This window comes from Chrysochloris asiatica, unplaced genomic scaffold, assembly GCF_000296735.1.
Source record: "Chrysochloris asiatica unplaced genomic scaffold, ChrAsi1.0 scaffold00166, whole genome shotgun sequence".
NCBI classification, from domain to species: domain Eukaryota; kingdom Metazoa; phylum Chordata; class Mammalia; order Afrosoricida; family Chrysochloridae; genus Chrysochloris; species Chrysochloris asiatica.
The window spans coordinates 1,127,662-1,146,394 of NW_006408684.1; the positions used below are offsets into that span (position 1 = coordinate 1,127,662).

Below are 18,733 nucleotides of genomic sequence, written 5' to 3' on the forward strand. Positions count from 1 at the left end.
CAGTCCAATGCTTATCATAAGGAGCCACCACACTCCCCCAGCTATATTGTTAAGTGCCATCATGTTAGTTCCAACTCATAGCGACTCTATAAAAGGTTTCTAAGAAGTGGCTGGAAGGTTTGAACTTCTGACACTGCCATTCAAACGGACCTTGTGGTCCAGTGCTTCATCCCAGTGACACACCAGGACTCCCCTGCAATACTGTTGTTAAGTGCCATCGAGTCGGTTCCAACCCATAGCGACCCTGTATAGGGTTTCTGAGGAGCGACTGGTGCAATATTAGAGATAAGCAAAGTGTGGTCCAGAGATGGGCTGCCAACCTGTGAACCATTTGGTTTGTGAGGAGATAATGGGCTTGCATCAGAATGTAAACCAACTGTATCATTAAGCACACTGTTAAGTTCAACTAACATTTTTTTTTCTTAGCAAGACTTCCTTGAGGAAGGAAGCAGTGTTTATTTGCATTTTGGCTCAAGTTCATTTAATCATAACTGGCACTTTCAATAGAAGTGATGTTATAACCCAATCTTCACCTAGCAAAGAAATCCTTTTCTTTCTTTTTTAAAAAAGCTTCTTAGAAAAGTGTAGGCTTCCACTTAACATATTTTCTAAAAACATTTTTTTTAACAGAACATAAGTACCAGAGAAGTCTCCTGTGTTCTTTTCCCGTTGCTTCCTTCTAAAGAGTCGTTGCAATCCTGATTTGTAACACCATAATTATGCCTGAGTTATAAAAAAACATTATAGTCATCATATTCTGTAACATCACTATTTTTTCCAAAAATTTCCCACTGTCCTTAACAGAAGCTCACTAATAGACTTCAGTCTCTCTATTATTGTAGATATATATTTTTGTTTTGTTTTTATAATTTAAGGTTTTTATTGTGAATTGAGTGAAAGTTTACAGGACACATCATCAGTTTCACATTCAACCATTCATATAACTTGTTTCATTACATTGATTATAATCCCCTCCATATACCATCAGTTAACAGTGTTTCTCTCTATCCTCTTTAGCTTTTTTTTTTTTGGGGGTGGGGTGGGGTGGGGGATACTTTGCCTTTTTGGAGTTTACAGTCTCGGCTTCTAGGCAAGGTTTTTATATTTATCTGTGGATATCCAGGGCTCATGTATGAGATTACTAGCAAGCATACTGAATAATCAGATGAGGGCCAGTTTGCTTTGTCTGCTAGGTGACCAAGTATAGATATGTTTTTGATGTGCCTTCCCTGCATCCAAGTTAACATATGTCTACAACCCCCTTGTTGCTGTTAAGTGCAGTCGAGTTGGTTCCAACTCATAGCAGCCCTGTATAAGGTTCCCAAGGAGTGACTGTTGGGTTTCACTGCCAGCCTCATGGTTAGCAGTCCAGTGCTTATCCTACAGCACCACATCAGGACTCCATCTCTCCTCTAGCCAGTCAATAGGCTGTCTCCATATTTTTATTGTGAATAGTGCTGCTATGACCATGGGTGTGCATGTATGTATTCATGTCATAGCTCTTATTTCAAGTAGACACTGCTGGGTCATATGGCAATTCCAAGTTTTTGAGACAATGCATATCATTTTTCACAGTGGTACATTATTATTATTTTCTTTTATGGAGTCAAGGAAATTTTAAAATGCATTAAGTTAAAAGTGAATATTGATTTGATCTATTTTAAAGAATTTAGTGATCTCACAGCTGGAAAAGTGTAAATAATTCAAAGTTTCCCAAGTGGTCACCAAATATGTCATGGAATATTTTTGGGCCCAGGAAAATATGCAAGTATTTCACTCTGTGATAATAAAAGTGGGCACTCATCATTTAAAAATAGTTGAGTGGTGCACCATTTTTAAGTCCCACCAGCAGCATAGGATTCCAGACTGTCCACACACACCCTTTCCAGCATTTGTTATTTTGTTTTCTTTAAACTTTGGTATTAAATGCTGGGGTGAGCAGTCGTCTGCAAGATCGGTTTGAAACTGCAAGGTCAGCGGCTCCTTGGAAACCCTATACTGGGTGGGTGGCTATGAGTCAGAAATGTTGTTGTTGTTGTTGTTAAGTACCATGGAGTTGGTTCCGACTCATAGCGACCCTGCACCGGGTTTCCGAGGCTGTAAATCTTTACGGGGGCAGAACGTCTCATCTTTCTCCTGCGGAACAGCTGGTAGTTTCGAACTGCCGACCTTCAGGTTAGCAGCCTGATTCGTAACCACTATGCTACCAGAGCTCCTTATGAGTAAGAAATGAGGACAGTATTTAACAAGAGGATATTATCATTGTTGTTCTAATTTACACCTCTCTAGTGGCTGATTGTGATGCAGATGGCTGGCCATCTAAATGTCTTTGGTGAAGTGTCTGTTCATGTTCTCTGCCCATTTTTAAATTGGATTCTTTGTCTTGTTGAGGTGTTGAAGTGCTGTATAAATGTTAAGAGTAGCTCTTGTCTGATAAGTCATTGCCAAAATTTCTTTTCCCAGTCTGTGGATTCTTTTTTCTTTCTCTTTTGGTGAAATTTTTAGAAGCACGTAAGTGTCTTAATTTTTAGTAAACCCCCAGCTATCTATTTTGTCATCTGTTGTGTTTTGTTACACTTGGTAATTTATTTATGCACTTAAATTTCTCCTTATTTTATCACTGGTGATGTTTATAGTTCTAGGTTTACATTGGAGCCTTGGGTGTGGTGCTGTGGGCTAATGCATCAGACTGCAAAGTCATTTGAACTGCAAGGTTGGTGGTTCAAGCTAACCAGCTGCTCCTTGGAAATCCTTTACAGGGTCACTATGGGTGGAATCAATTTGATGGCACTTAACAACAGGTTTACATTAAGGTTTTTAATCCACATTGAGTTCATTTTTGTATGTGGAGATGTGAGTCTTGTTTCATACTGCAAATGGATTTCCAGTTTTGCAAGCATCATTTGTTGAATAGACTCTTCCCCACTGTCTTAGTTATCTGCTGCTGTGACGTGCCATTGAGTAGGTTCCGATGCACAGTGACCCTGTATAGGGTTTCCGAGGATCAGCTGGTGAGCTTGAACCACTGACTTTGCAGTCTGGCGCATTAACCTACAGTGCCACAGTGGATGGCTCAAACAAACAGAAGTCTGTTCTCTCAGTCAGGAGGCAAAAAGTCCGCATTCGGAGCACTGGTTCTAGAGAAAGGTCCTTGTCACCTTTCTGCATCTGTAGGCCCAGGATTCCTTGGAGTTCCCTGTCTTGGCATCAATCTTCTTCTGGATCTAGGAGCTTCATATTACAGAGACCCCAGGTCCAAAGGATGCACTCCAAGCTCTTCTGTTTTGGTGGTCGTAGGTTCCCCCTTCTCTGCTCACTTCTCTTTGGATAATTACAGCAAATTAGGATTGATTACATCAGATTGTTCCATGGGATTGATATATTAGATCTCACCATGGAGATGGCTAACCACACATCAAATGCTAAATCACTGAGAATTCTGGCCCAGCCAAGTTGATACAGAACCATAACTAAATATAACCATTTAATGTATTTGGGACCTTTGTCAAAGATCAACTGAACATAGGTGGATGAATCTATTTCTGGGTGTTCAATTCTGTCGCACTTACCTACATGTCTTTCATTGTACCTGTACCAGGCTGTTTTGATTACTGTGGTTGTGAGATGCCTCCTATTTTGTTCTTTTTCAGTAATGCTCTGCTTATCCGAGGTCTCTTTCCTTTACATATAAAGTTAGTAATTAGTTTTTACATCTCTCTAAAGAATTAAATTGAAATCTGTATTGGGATTGCATTGTATCTTTAGAATGCTTTAGGGTAATGTTGACATTATCACTGTTAAGTCTTAGTCACGAGTATGGTATATTCTTTCATTCTTGTAGGTCTCTTGGTTTCTTGGAGTCCTGCTGTGGTGGCTCTGTAGGACAAGCACTGGACCGCAACACAGGTTTGAACCACAAGGCTGATGGCTCACACTCACCAGTTGCTCCTTGGAAACCCTATACAGGGTTGCTGAGTTGGAACTGAATGGAAGGCACTTAACAATAACAACTTGGTTTCTTGTAGTAGTGTTTTGTAGTTTTCTTTGTATAGGTCTTTTGTGTCTCTGGTTAAATTTATTCTTAAGTATTTCATCTTTTGAGTGGCTATTGTAAATGGCATTTTCCTGATTTCCTTTTCAGAGCTCTTTATTAACGTAAAAGAATCCAACTTATTTTTATTTATTGATCTTGTACCCTGCCATTATGCTGAATCTTTCAATGAGTTCCAATAATTTTCTTGCTGAGTCTTTGAGATGTTCTCTATATAGAATCATCTTATCTGCAATAGAGTTTTACTTCTTCTTTGCCAATTTGGATGCCGTTAATTTCCCTTTCTTGCTTCAAGCTCTGGCTGAGACTTCTAGTATACTGAATAGGAGTGGTGATAAAGGGCATCCCTGTCTGGTTCCTGTTTACAAGGGGAATGCTTTCAGTTTCTCTCTGTTGACAGTGATGCTGGCTGTTAGTTTTGTATGTATGGTCTTAATTATGTTGAGGAATTTCCCTTTTATTCCTATTGAGTGTTTTTAATAGGAATGGATTTTGGATTTTGTCAAATACCGTTTTTGTGTCAATAGATATGATCTATGGTTCTTTTCTTTTTAGTTTTATTTATGTGGTGGATTATGTTGATTTTTTTTTTAATACAGAACAATCCTTGCATACCTGGTAGGAATCCCACTCAGTCAAGATGAATTACTTAATATGTTTTAGATTCTATTGGCTAGGATTTTGTTGTACTCCTCTCTTAGTGGGGACAGCTTCCTTCTTTGTTGTCTAAATTCAGAACCCACTAGAAAACACGGGGCTTTAATTTTACCTTAGATCCAGAGAGGTTGTTCCCGAAGGTAAATTTAACAAGGGCAACACGAGAGCCCAGATACAGTCTTTCTGTTATCTTAGCAGTTGAGGAATAGACAATATCTGTATTTATATGAGGGGCTTCAAATAGTTAGCAGACACATGGAATTTCATTGTTAATTAAAAAAAAAAAGAACCCATTAGTTTAGGAAGATGCATGAAAATACTTAATTCACATTATGGCTTCTAAAAGCAAACTGCTCCATAAAATCATGTTCAGATCCTATTTGCAGGTATGTGACAAAAAGGGTATTTTGAACAGGAGCAACATCACTACTAGTAAAGTACCCAGTTTTCTAGGGTGACCATTTCCAAGAGGACATATTCTTTGAGGACTATATATTCTTTTGGGAATATATATAGGTTTGTGACACATGATTTCTAAAATACTATTCTACACTTATATCTTAATGACTTTAAAAAAAAAAAAATTGGAGGTGACATTTAAATTAAATTTGCAACATTTAGGGCAGAGAAGTAAATTCTATGGGCTAGAAAAACAATACACATTGATAATGAAAGTGTGGTAGATGTTAGGTATACTAAGAAATTTTGCAATTCTTCATAGAATAAATAATATTTAGTAAGTGGGGTGTAATGTATGTTACTCACTAAATAAAGCCTATCTTATAGGCGGTTACTGCTACTGTTAAGTGCATCGAGTTGGTTCCGACCTATCAGAGTGACCCTGAATAGGGTTTCCTAGGATCCAAGGAGTGGCTGGTGAACTTGAACCACGGACTTTTACAGTTCAAACCGATGTGGCAGTCCAGCGCATTAACCCACAGTGCCACACCAGGTCTCCTCATAGGTGGTCATCAAGCTTTATTTTACTGACACCTCCTTGATCTTAGCACAGCAAGCTGCACTCACTGTACGTCCAATAGCTATTTGATGACATCGGTGTTTAATAACAGTATATTAACAATCTAGGATTGATGAGTAGAACAGATATATAAAATTAGTAAGGAGAAAGATGAGGGTCTCTGCTCCTGTAAAGATTCACAGCCTTGGAAACCCTGCACAGGGTCGCTATGAGTCGGAACCGATTTCACGGCACTTAACAATAACAACATCCTTTACTGTGTAAAATATTTTAGAAGAGTAATAATGACAAAAATCTATCACTGTATTGTACAAAAGATAGTATAGTTAAGTTTAAGTCAATTACTGCATTCCAGATAATTAATGTTACATATCAAACATCACATTTAATTGTATGGTTTTGGAAATTTCAACCAGTGTAAAAAAGGTTAAGAAATAGGTATCAATTTCTTTTTGATAACTGCAGTCTCTAGTAATCTGTTTTAAAAAATTATACAGACACACATAGCAGTTGTATTACTTAGAGAATACTGTCTAGCCTGTCCTCTTCCTCCCTCCCCTCTTTTCTCTCCCTGCCTTCTCATTTGCTCTCCCACTTCCTTACACGCGCACCCCAATTGCTGTCAAGTAGATTCTGGTTTATGGAGGCCCCATGTGTGTCAGAGTGCAAAATGCTACATAGTATTAACACTGACTGATGGTTTCAGCAGAGATTAAAGGCTTTTCTTCTGAGGCACATTTAGGTAAACTCAACCTTCAACTTCTCATTTAGCAGCTGCCTGCCTAACCATTTACACCACCTAGAGACGCTATGCATAGTGTTGTTGTTACTGTTAAGTACCGTCAAGTTGGTTCCGACCCATAGCAACTCTGTACTGTGTTTCCAAGGAGCAGCTGAGCGTATGAAGGGACTTAAAAAAATCTGTGGAAAATTTCCATTATCTTTTAATTCCACTTTTCCATGAACTTTTTGAATCCCCCTCATATAGTTGTTTGAAAATTGTGTAAAACACAAAAACAATATAATTTTGGATTAAAAGAGTTATTATAAAATTTAATGCTTCTAAACCACAGCAGACCGTACAATAGCTCTACTAAGTCAAAAGACCTTTGGGTGCAGAAAGACCACCACATTCCACTGCTTCCCCAAGCTACATTCTGAGGGAAGGCTTTCCTTGAAGAGACTTTATTGCCAGGTCAGCTCTTTCTCTGAGTAGGTTGGCTTCCTCCGCGCTTTTGTGGGCCTCTACATTCTTTAGTAAGAAGTGGCTAATAAAAAGTTTCAGACCTTCCCGCAATACCCCCAGCTTTGGGTTGTCGGATACTCTGAAAAGGAATGGCATAAACATTTTATCAGTGCTAAATTAGTATCTTATGTCTTAGAATTCTATATATCTTGAACAGTCAGATATAGCCTTTTAAAAAGAAAATACCCTAAGAAGAAATTCTTAATACATTCTATTGGTTAAAAATGGTTGCTAGTTTGGGATTTGGTAAGTTTTATGTTTCTCAAATCTAATGCATATTAACTTTCACTTAAAACTGACAACTGAAAATGAAGATTTATAAATCTATACATAAAGTATACAAAAACGTTGCTTTTCTAAATCAACCTAAATGAAACTGATTTCTAGTTATCTCTTTTCCGTATTTCTTATGAGCTAGGAACATACCTTGTAAAAATTAAACCAAGGTCTTCAACTTCTGTTTCCATTAACAAGATGTATAATACTTTCCGTAAAAAGTGGACTCTGGGTTTGTCCAATTCACTGAATTCAATTACCTAATAGAGTTAAAGATGCAGAGAAAAATACAGTTATATTAATTTAGCCAACTACTCTAGTGATTTCTAAGTATAGTCAATTATAATAAAAACTTAACACACCCCTCCCCCAAAGATTTAAAAGGCTCTTTCTAATTTTAAAAACTGGACAGTTGTAGGCAAGACTGTGGAGCTATGAGAACTTAGCTGCTACTGGGAGGAGTGTCAATTGGTATAACCACTTTGAAGAGCTCCTGTTGTTGTTGTTGTTGTTAAGTGCCATCGAGTCGGTTCCGACCCATAGCGACCCTGTATAGGGTTTCCGAGGGTGTAAATCTTTACGGGAGTAGAAAGCCTCATCTTTCTCCCGCGGAGCACCTGGTAGTTTCGAACCGCTGACCTTAAGGTTCGCAGCCCGATTCGTAACCATTACGCTACCAGAGCTCCTTTTGAAGAGCTCCTAGCAGTGTTAAATTTATGGGGGTAAACATAGAATTTCTAGAATAGAAACATAATTAACTTCATCCCCTAAAGACTACTCCCTAATTAAAAGTCATATATTACTGATAAAAAATGATTTAAAAAATTTAGAAATAATCTAAACATTTATAAATTGGATAAAACAATGAATATATAAATTGTAATATAGTTAAATAGTAGAATACAGCAGTTGGAATCCTGGTATGTCGCTATGGGATAAAGCACTGGACACTAAGACTGGTTTGAACCACAAGGTCAGTGGTTCAAATTCATCAGTTGCTCTGTGGACATCCTATACAGGGTTGTGATGAGTTGGAAATCGACTCAACGGCACTTAACAACAACATACAGCAGTTATAAAAACAAAGAATGTTGTTGTTAAGTGCCACTGAGCTCGTGCCAACTCACAATGACCTGGTATACAGTTTCCAAGGAGCAGCTGGTATATTTGAACTGCCAGCCTTGTGGTTAGTAGTTCAATGCTTATCCTACCACACCAGAATTTCAAAAGCAAGGAATATAATTACATTTATCAATAAGAATAAACTATAAACTAACAGAAGGATACAAAGAGTATGTGGCAGTGTAATATAATCTGCATAAAAGCTATATTAACCCAAGGTGAGCTTCAACTGCATCTTTAATTTTATATACTTGAAAGTTCTAGGCAGGTAATACCAAGCAGGAATTCTTGTTGTTGAGTGAACTCTCATATATTATTCCATACTCAACTCAATCTTTGAGTGAATGAAGGTAAGATTTAGTTCAACAAGAGAATGTACTTTACATATTTCTATAATGCTTTCTTAATGAGATCTTAAATTTGTCTACTTTTCAGATTAATACTAAGTACAGTGGCCAAAATTCAACATCACACACTAAAAGAAATATATGGGAATTCTGAGTATATGTTCTGTCTGACAAGTGGCATATAAGGACTTAAAAAACCCTCTAACTATATGAAGCTGTGAAGTCCTGGTATGATGCTGTGGGTTAATGAGCTGGACTGCAAGGTTGGTTTGAATCTCAAGGTTAGTGGCTCAAGCTCATTAGCTGCTCTTCAGAAACCCTATAAAGGTGGCTATGAGTCAGAACCGACTTGATGGCACTTAACAAAAACACCACCATATGAAGCTGTGGTTCTAGTCTGACCTGCAGATCAGGAAGGTGAAGGCACAGGTGGAGGACAGAAGGCCAATTCCACTGAATCAGCTCTGTTTTTCGGCTCCCTTTGATCCTCCAGTTCTCTAACAGTACAGCTAGTTTTGAGGACACCCACATCCCAGTGCTTCTAATCACATAAGCCTATCAGGCCACTTAAAATTCAATGTACTATGTCTAAATTACACTGTACATTTAAACACGCTGTAAGGAGTTCTGGTAGTGTAGTGGTTATGAATTGGGCTGCTAACCTGAAGGTCGGCAGTTGGAAACTACCAGCGTTTCCGTGGGAGAAAGATGAGGTGTTCTGCTCCCATAAAGATTTACAGCCTCGGAAACCCTGTGCAGGGTCACTATGAGTCGGAACCGACTGGACGGTGCTTAACAACAACATCTATATTTCATTGGCTCCTGGGTGATATGGAAGTTCTAAAATATGATGGTGTAAGGTTAGGGGGTCTCCTGTTGATTTAAAATGTATCAAAATGAGAAAAAAATTAGACTTGGCACCACACCTCTTCAAGGTGACCAACTCCTTCTTTACTCTTTCTCTTATTCTTGTAGTAATCATTTCATGATTTTATAATAAGGACAGGCATGTTCACCTCAAACCCTGAAATGGAAACATTTACTTAAAATTAACCCAAAAAATCTGTAAATCTATCCTAATTTGCTAGGTAAATTTATACTTTATGCTAATTGGGTTATTTTCTATGATCCCTATGATAATGAAAAATACAGGAAAATCAGACTCTAAGGAAATGCAGCTTTTAGAAAAAAGTACAAATACAGGCATTTACACTGTCGTTTTTAATAATCCTATATATCATACAAACCTTTAAAATGGATAATGGAAGTGATTTTGTCTTCAACAAATGGGCCACAAAATGAAGTAAATTAGAGAAATTAGTAGCTGGTAAATTTTCTAAATCCCGAAATTTGTCCCATATGGTAAACTGGAAAGTCATCTAACAAAAAGAAGAAAAAAAGTTAAAACATAACAAATAATTAGAATATATTACTAGGAATATAATCTACAGGTATTCAATTTCTTATGAAATGCATAATACATAAATTAGCTTTATTTAATATTCTAAAGATCAGCCTTTTAGAAGCAACTGCATTTCCCTTTCCCACAGTTAGTAGCTGGTTTAACAGTCTCACAATACTTTCTGTTGCAGCTGTTTTCCTCAAACCAGCACACACTAAAAATAATGCTTTAAAGGCATTCGTGGATAGCATTACATTAGAAGCAAACAGTACAGTATACAACTAGAAAAGGAACTCAAACTACTTGGCTATGAAGCTTCAACTTCACTGCGACAATGAGAAACTGCACAGCTGGCATGGAAGCACAGCCAGTCAGTCCTATCACTTTATGCTGATGGCACCCACCAACCATCCCCATGGAAGACAGCCGGCAGACAACAGAACCACGTGATTTTTGTCCCACCTGACTCAGGGAACTAACTATAGAGCCAGACAAGCTAAATAAAATGATTAGAAAAAATATCGAGTACACATAACCGGTGGGCTTCTTACTAAGTAATTTACCTGAAATCTTCTTTCATAGTCACAAAACTTGCTAGCCAACAACGCATAAAAGGGATTATATGTTTTCTCTTGAAGGCAGCAATCCATGAGAACATGAACTATTTCTCTCTCTTGCTGATCCTTAAGTCCAAGCCTATAAAACAGTAATAGCAGTAACTAAAAATTCATTCAGCTTCCCAGTTATAATAGCCCTAAGGCAGAAATCTTTCAAAGAGACATTCCTGATTGGCACAGTTTGGTTAAATGAGAACTAGGTAGAGGAGGTGAGGATATCAAGATACACGAGCTAGACCCAGCCGTGTCCCTAACTTCTCTGAGCTTCAAAGTTTCTAAATGTGGGAGGGATGGGTCAACATGATTTATGGGTTCTATTCCAGTTACAAGTCTATAATTAGTGTCAGACTGACAGACAACAGTGTTAACACTCAAATCTGTGTGCTCTTAAAAGTCAGGTTCTTGTGATAGCAATGACTGTATTTCTCCATAAGAAAACCTTACATACAGCAAAATTCATCATTTTTAGTGAACTGTTCTGTGTTTTTACATATAGTCTTATAAACACTACAATTAAAATATAGAAAGTTCTATCACTTCCCAAAATCCCCAGTGCTCCTTTATAGTCAACCCTTCCTTCCCTCAACCCCCTGGCAACCACTGATACTTCTGTCCTTACAGTCTTGCTTTCGCAAGAATATCATATACACAGAACCACCAATTATACATCTATTTGAGTCTGGCTTCTTTCACTTGGGCATAATCTGAGATTCTCCCATGTTGCTGCAGATATCAATAATTTGTTCCTTTTTAAGCCTAGTATCCCACTGTACGAATGTACAGTTTCTCCTTTCCCTAGTTTGACGTGCTCTCAATTATTTGTCATTACAAATGACTTTTGAAGTACAGTTTTGAAGTAAATAAATCTGAATATTGTTGCAACTGCTGCCTCTAAACAAAGGCAGAGATTTTTAATTCTAAAGAGGAAAGAAACATTAGCTATTGCCAAAAACTATTATTTTTTTAAATGCCCACTAACAAAACAAAATGAACTAAAATCATACATGACATGAGCTATGGCTATCTAGGCAACTATAACAACCAATTTATTTCGGTTGGATTAGTATCAGTTCATGGTGACCGTTCAGACTGTTGTTGTTATTAAATGCGATCAAGTTGGTTACGACTCATAGCGTCCCTGTAAAGGGTTACCGAGCAATGGCTGGTAGGTTTGAACTACCTAACTTGCAGTTAGCAGTTTACTGCTTATTATCCTACAGTGCCACACCAGAAGTCTAAAAGTTCAGATTAGCAGTTATGTATTTCTGATAAATAAAAATGAACTCAACTGGGAGAAAAATAGTAAAAGCAATCCTTTACGTATAATTAAAGATGAACTAAGAGCCTCAGAGTAGAGGACATAAGACCTCTTCACATGAAGTCCCCTTTCAGAAACAAAGTATAATTAGGGAACATAACCAAAACTCAAACCAAATCAGGTCCATTTTGACTCCTAATGATTCCAAATAAGGTTTCCAAGGCTGTAAATTTTTATGAGAGCAGAGAGTCACATTTTTCTCTCAAAGTGGTTGGTGGGTTTGAACTGCCAACCTTCAGGTTAGCTGATTAATGCCTAACCAACCCACACCACCACCAGGACTCCTTAATTAAGAAACATAAAGATATGCTAAATAAAAGTATAAAAGTGAGGTTTAGAGAGGTAAAGAAAGCGTATGTTTTACACTTCAACAATGCAAGGTACCCATGTTGGTATTGTTATTAACTGCTGGGGAGTTGGTTGCAACTCCTAGTGACCTTGTATAGGGTTTCCAAGCTTTAAATCTTCAAAGGATCAGAAAGTCTCATCTTTCTCCTGTGGAGTGACTGGCAGGCTCTAACAGTGAACCTTGTGGTTAGCAGTCTAGTGCTTACTGTATCAAGCTCAACAAGTCATGCAAAAATGGAAGTAAAAGATAATGGTATTTTTTACAAATTTTTAAAGCCCCCTTGTAAAACCCCTCTTATCAGAATCCTAAAATTAACCATGTTTTTGTTTTTTTCTGCATTTCATTCTAAGTTTTTAAAAGAAAATAAAGGTGAATTAACAATATATTTAATTGTTTAGAAGTAATTCTTCTAGACTCTATAGGCATTTGAAACATTTTATTATAAATAACTATAAAAATTATACTAAACAGTTTTTAATTGAGAAGTAATTAGAAATATTAAGATATATTTTTAAATAATTCATGACAACCAATAGCAACTACACATTATCGATTGGCCAGATAATAATTTTGATCTAAATCCTCAAATCCTATATCACAAAATGTTCTAATTAGAAACAAAACAAACACCAACCCCACAGCCACGGAGCTGACCTGGATTCAGACCTGCTGCACGGGGTCTGGGGCTTTCCAGGTGCACACAGCCTCATCCTTCTCAGCCGAGCTACTGATGGGGTCAAACCACTGGCTTTTCAGTTAGCAGCCCAATGCTTAACCACAGTGCCATGTTATTGTTGTTGTTAAGCGCCGTCAAGTTGGTTCCAACCCATAGCGACCCCTGTATAGGGTTTTCGAGGAACAGCTGGTGAGCTTGAACTGCCGACATTGCAGTTCAAATGGTTTTGCAGTCTGGCGCATTAACCCACAGCACCACACTAGGACTCCATAATGCCATGTTGTTGTTGTTATGTGCCAGAGTCGGTTCCAACTCCTGGAGATCCTGTACAGGGTTTCCGAGGCTGTAAATCTTTATAAGAGCAGAACACCTCATCTTTCTCCTGCAGAACAGCTGGTAGTTTCGAACTGCTGACCTTGTGGTTCGCAGCCCGATTCGTAACCACTACGCTACCAGAGCTCCTTCCATAGTGCCATGTTGTTGTTGTTAAGTATGGTGGAGTCGGTTCCGACTCATAGTGACCCTGCACAGGGTTTCTGAGGCTGTAAATCTTTACGGGAGCAGAATGCCTCATCTTTCTCCCATGGAACTGCTGGTAGTTCCGAACTGCTGATCTTGAGGTTGGCAGCCTGACTCGTAACCACTATACTACCAGAGCTCCTTTCCATAGTGCCATACTAGTGGCAAATTAGAAGGAACAGGTTTGTTAACCATTAGGGAATGCATGAATTAAAATAGAGTGAGATAGGAGGGTAAGAGGTGAGGTCTATAATTATTCTAAAGTTGCACCTGACACTGAATGTAATCATCTAAAATATTTTTTAAAAAAATCAAATGAACTTAATTAAGTTGTTAAGTGCTCTCAAGTTGGCTCCAACTCCTAACAGCTCTGTATGAGGTTCTGAACTGCTGGGTTTTGACGGGTGGGTTTTAACTGCTGACCTTGTAGTCAGCAGTTCAGGACTTATCGTACAGTGCCACACAAGGACTCCAATTAAGTAACAGGCTAAAAAGTTCACACAACATGCTTACTTCAAAAGCTTTTCAAATGCATCCAGAAAGTCTTCACTGGTCATTATTGTACAGAATATGTTTCTCCGGATGTCAGTGTTCATTCTCTGCTTGCGAGCAAGGTCCAACATCTTTGAACTAACCTGAAAAGAGGAAAGATTAAGACATACATCATACATACAAGGGTGAGTTTAAAAGTACTACTACAAAATCAAAGAAACCTTTATTAAACAAAAATATCAAAATGTGAAGCTATTATTTCCTGACAGATTCTCCATCTAGGTTCATACACTTCTGAAGGTGCTCTTTCCAGCTTTCTAACCCTTCTCCCAAAATGCTGTACTCTTTGATATACATCATGTTAAAATGGCAGTTTTGGCATCCCCAAGGGACTCAAACCATGTTCCTTTTAAATGCTCTGTTAGTTTGCGAACAAAAGTCTGAAGGGGCAAGATCAGGACTGTAGGGTGAATAAGGTAAAGTATCCCAGTAAAACTCTCCTAGGATAGCCCTTGCTGCCCTCAATGAAAGAGCAGGTGCACTGTGATGGAAAAAATTAGTGCAACTTTCCGGGCGTTTTTCTTACCAAAGCAATTTTCAATGTTCTGAAAACTTCATCCTAATAATTGCTGTGTGTCCTTTGAAAAAAAATCTAATACAAAGACTGTTTATATTAGATTTTTTTGTATTAGATTGTATTACCTCTTTGCCTTGAATTTAACCAGTCCAACCCATCCTTCTCAAAAGTCACTGACTGTTTTGGTTGAACCTTTTTTTTTCAAAGCATGCTACGAAAACCAAGAGAGTTTAGGTATTGCAAAGGAAGCCTCATGTTTTAATGCTGCTTGAGAAATACTGTCACACTTTGGTTTAGTAAGTAGCTTCTAAAATTAAGTTTCTAAAAAATAATTTGTATACTTTTAGTGCAGACTTGACTTAATATAACTAAATTAACACTGAATCTTTATTCTTGGGCAAACCCTAGAGGGAAAACAGCAGGAGAAAAGGCCACTGGTAAGAATACTTGATTCAGGAAACTTTTCTCACTAGTGGTATGATCTGAGTCAGTTATAAGCAACAGTGAAATAAAATACAAATAAGTGGGCCTCGCCAGAGGAGCCTAAAAAACATGATAACTAAATGCAGTATGATACTCGGGGTGGGATCTGACAGAAAAAGGACATAGGTAAAAACTAAGGGAATGTGGATGAAGTATGGTCTTTAACTATTAATAATAAAATACAAAGAAGGGCAAAGATTTTTAACAATCTGAAATCCAAGGCAAATGGAATGGAAGCTTGTCTTCTGGAAAATTTCATGAACTGGTATCTGCATAATGATGATCATCTGCTCCCCTTATCTAATTCATCTTGAAAACAACCAACCAACCAACCAAACAAACAAACAAAAACAGCAAAACAGCAATTTCTGCCAGGTCTTCAAATACACCTGTCAGCACATTTCAATAATCGTCCCACAAATATTAAAGTAGCTACACTAGGTAAAACACTATAGTATGAGGGGCAGAGAAATAGGAACATCACGAATCACCTTACCGTCCCTATGAGCTGTTTCTGCTGGATCTTATCATCACTGCTCTCAATCATTGGGGCTCCGCTCCATGAAGACCCTATAATCCACCAGCGACCAACCTGCTCTGCATTCAAAACACTCTCCCAGGAGACTCGAAGCCGAGTTTCTGTACTTGAACCCGTGTTGCGCACCTGATTAGAAGAAAAAGGATCTTGTGAAAATGCTTGTAATTTGTTCTTATTTTATACTACCATCATCCTTAAGTTTCTAGCAATGACATTTCTGGTGCCTGGCCATTTCTGACAAAGAAAAATATCACTGACAATTGTGACAGTTCAGTTCTGTTTGGATTAATGCCAAAAGTAGAAGACTTACACTACTTTGTGTTTGAAGTTGTTTGAGAACACACACCTGGTTCTATAGCCCCAAATGACGTTTTCTTTAGAGAGTTGTTATACCAGAGAAAGTGACACCAGTTGCTTCAGACTCAGGGAATTTAAAACAGTGTGAATTCTGTCAGGCTGGCAGGGGTGGAGCTTGGTATTGCCCAGCTTAAGGCTGGGCCTGAACAACTTAACCCACCTGGTGAGATCAGTGGGTCTTATTTCTGACTGCACATTAGAAAATACACAAGGAGCTTAAAAGAAAAGTGATACCCACACTCCTCAAGATTCTGATTTAATGGGTCTGAGTCATGGCCCTGGTATTGATAGTTTAAAAAAGCTAACAGGTGATTCTATTACACAGCAAGAGTTCGCCACCACTGGGTTAATGCACAGGCTGCTCAATCAACAGGAACTCTTCCCACCAGAGACAAGGCATCCCACACAAAAAGGACTGGGACTATTCAAAAGGTCTCAAGATAGAAACAAGTTTCAGTTTGATATCTTTAAAACTCTTATTAACAGACATCAAAAGACAACTGGCTTTTAGATCCTAATCACTTCTTTTTGGATTACAGATTCATGTTGACATGGAAGCCTCCCCCCAAATCAGAATTAAAAGCTGTTTACCAAAGCTCTTTGTAACTTCCTCAGTTTCTCTACAGGTTCAGGGTCATAGCCTGGAATTTTACGCATATCATTATTCTTCAGGGCCAACATGGTCTCTAACATGAACCGAATCTTAAAAAAGAAAAAAGAAAACCAATTATTTCAAATATTTAAATAACTGATTATTCAAGTTGGTAAGAAATATATCAAACCTCATATGCATGGTCATCACTGCTCAACATAAACAATTTAAGGTGGTCTTTAGGTAAGGATGATGTTGTGTTCTACCAGGTTGAGTCTGACTCATAGTGACCTCCCAGGACAGAGCATAACTGCCCCACAGGGTTTCCTAGGCTGAAATCTTTACTGGTCTGTCAGTTCCTTGTGCAGTAGAGGTTTCGGTGCTGATGTGATGTTGGAAGCTATGCTATCAGTATTTCAAATATTAGCATGGTTACCCATGGTCGTCGACAGGTTTCAGAAGAACTTACAGACTAAGAAGATTAGGAGGAACCTGATGATCTACTTCAAAAACAAACAAATAAACAAAAACTGGTCAGTGAAAGCCTTATGATAGCAGTGGAACATTGTCTTATACAGTGCAGGAAGATGTGCTCCTCAGGCTTGAAAGCACTCAAACTACAACAGTGGAAAGCTGCCTCCTCAAAATTGAGTCAAACTTAATGATGTGGATGGAGCAACACTTTTAGAACCATCGTTATGTGATGTGGTGTGCTCAAAATGAAAAGAAACAGCTGCAAATATCTATTAATAATCAGAATGTGGAATGACGTGGGAGTCTAGGCAAATTGAAAATAATCAAAAATGAAATGGATCTACACACAAAGATTGAAATCCTAGGCATTAGTGAGTTGAAATGGACTGTCATTGGCCATTCTGAATCAGACGATCACATGATCTACTATGCTAGGAATGACAAACTGAAGAGACAATAACATCACTTTTTATGTCAAAAAGAAGCATCTAACCTAAAGTATAATGCTTTTAGTGACAGGATACTACCCATATTCCTACAAGGAAGACTAGTTAATATGACTATTCAAATGTATGTACCAATCACTAATTCCAAAGATGAAGAAATTAAAGATTTTAGTCAATTTCTGCAGTTTGAGATTGATCAAACATGTAACTGAAAACACTGACAATTAGTGGTGACCAGCATGCAAAAGCTGGCAACAAAGGAGGATGAGTAGGTAGTTGGTGATAAAGATGCCACCAGAGATCCCATGAAAGAATTTCACAAGACCAAGCAAATACTTTTCAATAACATAAACAGTGTCTACATTCTTGCTGGATGGAACAATCAAATCGATTACATCTACAGAAAGAGATGATGGAGAAGCTCCGTATCATCGATCATAACAAAGCCAGTGGCCAACTGTGGAATAGACCATTAATTGCTCCTATATATGTTCAAGTTGAAGAAAAATTTAGAAGTCCACAAGAACTAAAGTATGAGTTTGCGTATATCCCACCTGAATTTAGAGGCCATCTCAAGAATAGATTTGACACAATAAACACTACTGATCATGATTAAACAATTTCTAGTATGACATCAAGGACATCATCCATGAAGAAAGCAAAAGGTCAATAAAAGGACAGACAAGAAAGACAAGACTAAAATGGATGTGAGAAGAGACTTTGAAACTTGCTCTTGAATGCAAAGCAGCAAAAGCAGATTGAAGAAATGATGAAGTAAAAAGAACTGAATACATTTTTATTACTTTAGAAGACAAAGTAAACCTTTATAATGAAATGTGCAAAGTCCTTGAGTTTGGGAACCAAAAGGAATGAACAGGCTTGGCATTTCTCATTCTGAAAGAACTGAAGAAAACATTCAAATCTCCAGTTGTAATACTGAAGGAGATTCCATGGGCAAAAACCGAATGACACAGCAAGCATCAAAAAATGGGCAGAATATATGTCAAGAGGTAGCATAGGATCAAGAAGAGATGGTACTGAAGGAAGAAGTCCACGTTGTACTGAAGACACTGGTAAAACCAAAGTTTTGGGAACTGGAGGAAAAACCATTGCTATGTTTCAACAAACAGATGCAATACTGGAAGCATGCTCTCCTCTGTGTCAAGAAATTTGGAAGACAGCTACTTTATGAACCACTGGAAGAGATCCATATTT

General features: G+C 37.9%; 1 protein-coding gene across 1 annotated transcript in view; it reads right to left on the minus strand.

Annotated features, from left to right (window-relative positions):
- Window positions 1-6,837: 6,837 nt before the first annotated feature.
- The window catches only part of NOM1 (nucleolar protein with MIF4G domain 1), a 31,622-nt gene continuing 19,726 nt past the window's right edge, over window positions 6,838-18,733 (minus strand). Inside the window, exons 5-11 of the mRNA XM_006871301.1 lie at window positions 16,598-16,708; window positions 15,608-15,775; window positions 14,073-14,194; window positions 10,644-10,776; window positions 9,926-10,057; window positions 7,360-7,469; window positions 6,838-7,012 (exon numbers count right to left, since the gene is read on the minus strand). Coding sequence (XP_006871363.1) covers window positions 6,838-7,012; window positions 7,360-7,469; window positions 9,926-10,057; window positions 10,644-10,776; window positions 14,073-14,194; window positions 15,608-15,775; window positions 16,598-16,708 — 951 coding nt within the window. The remainder of the gene's footprint in view (window positions 7,013-7,359; window positions 7,470-9,925; window positions 10,058-10,643; window positions 10,777-14,072; window positions 14,195-15,607; window positions 15,776-16,597; window positions 16,709-18,733) is intronic.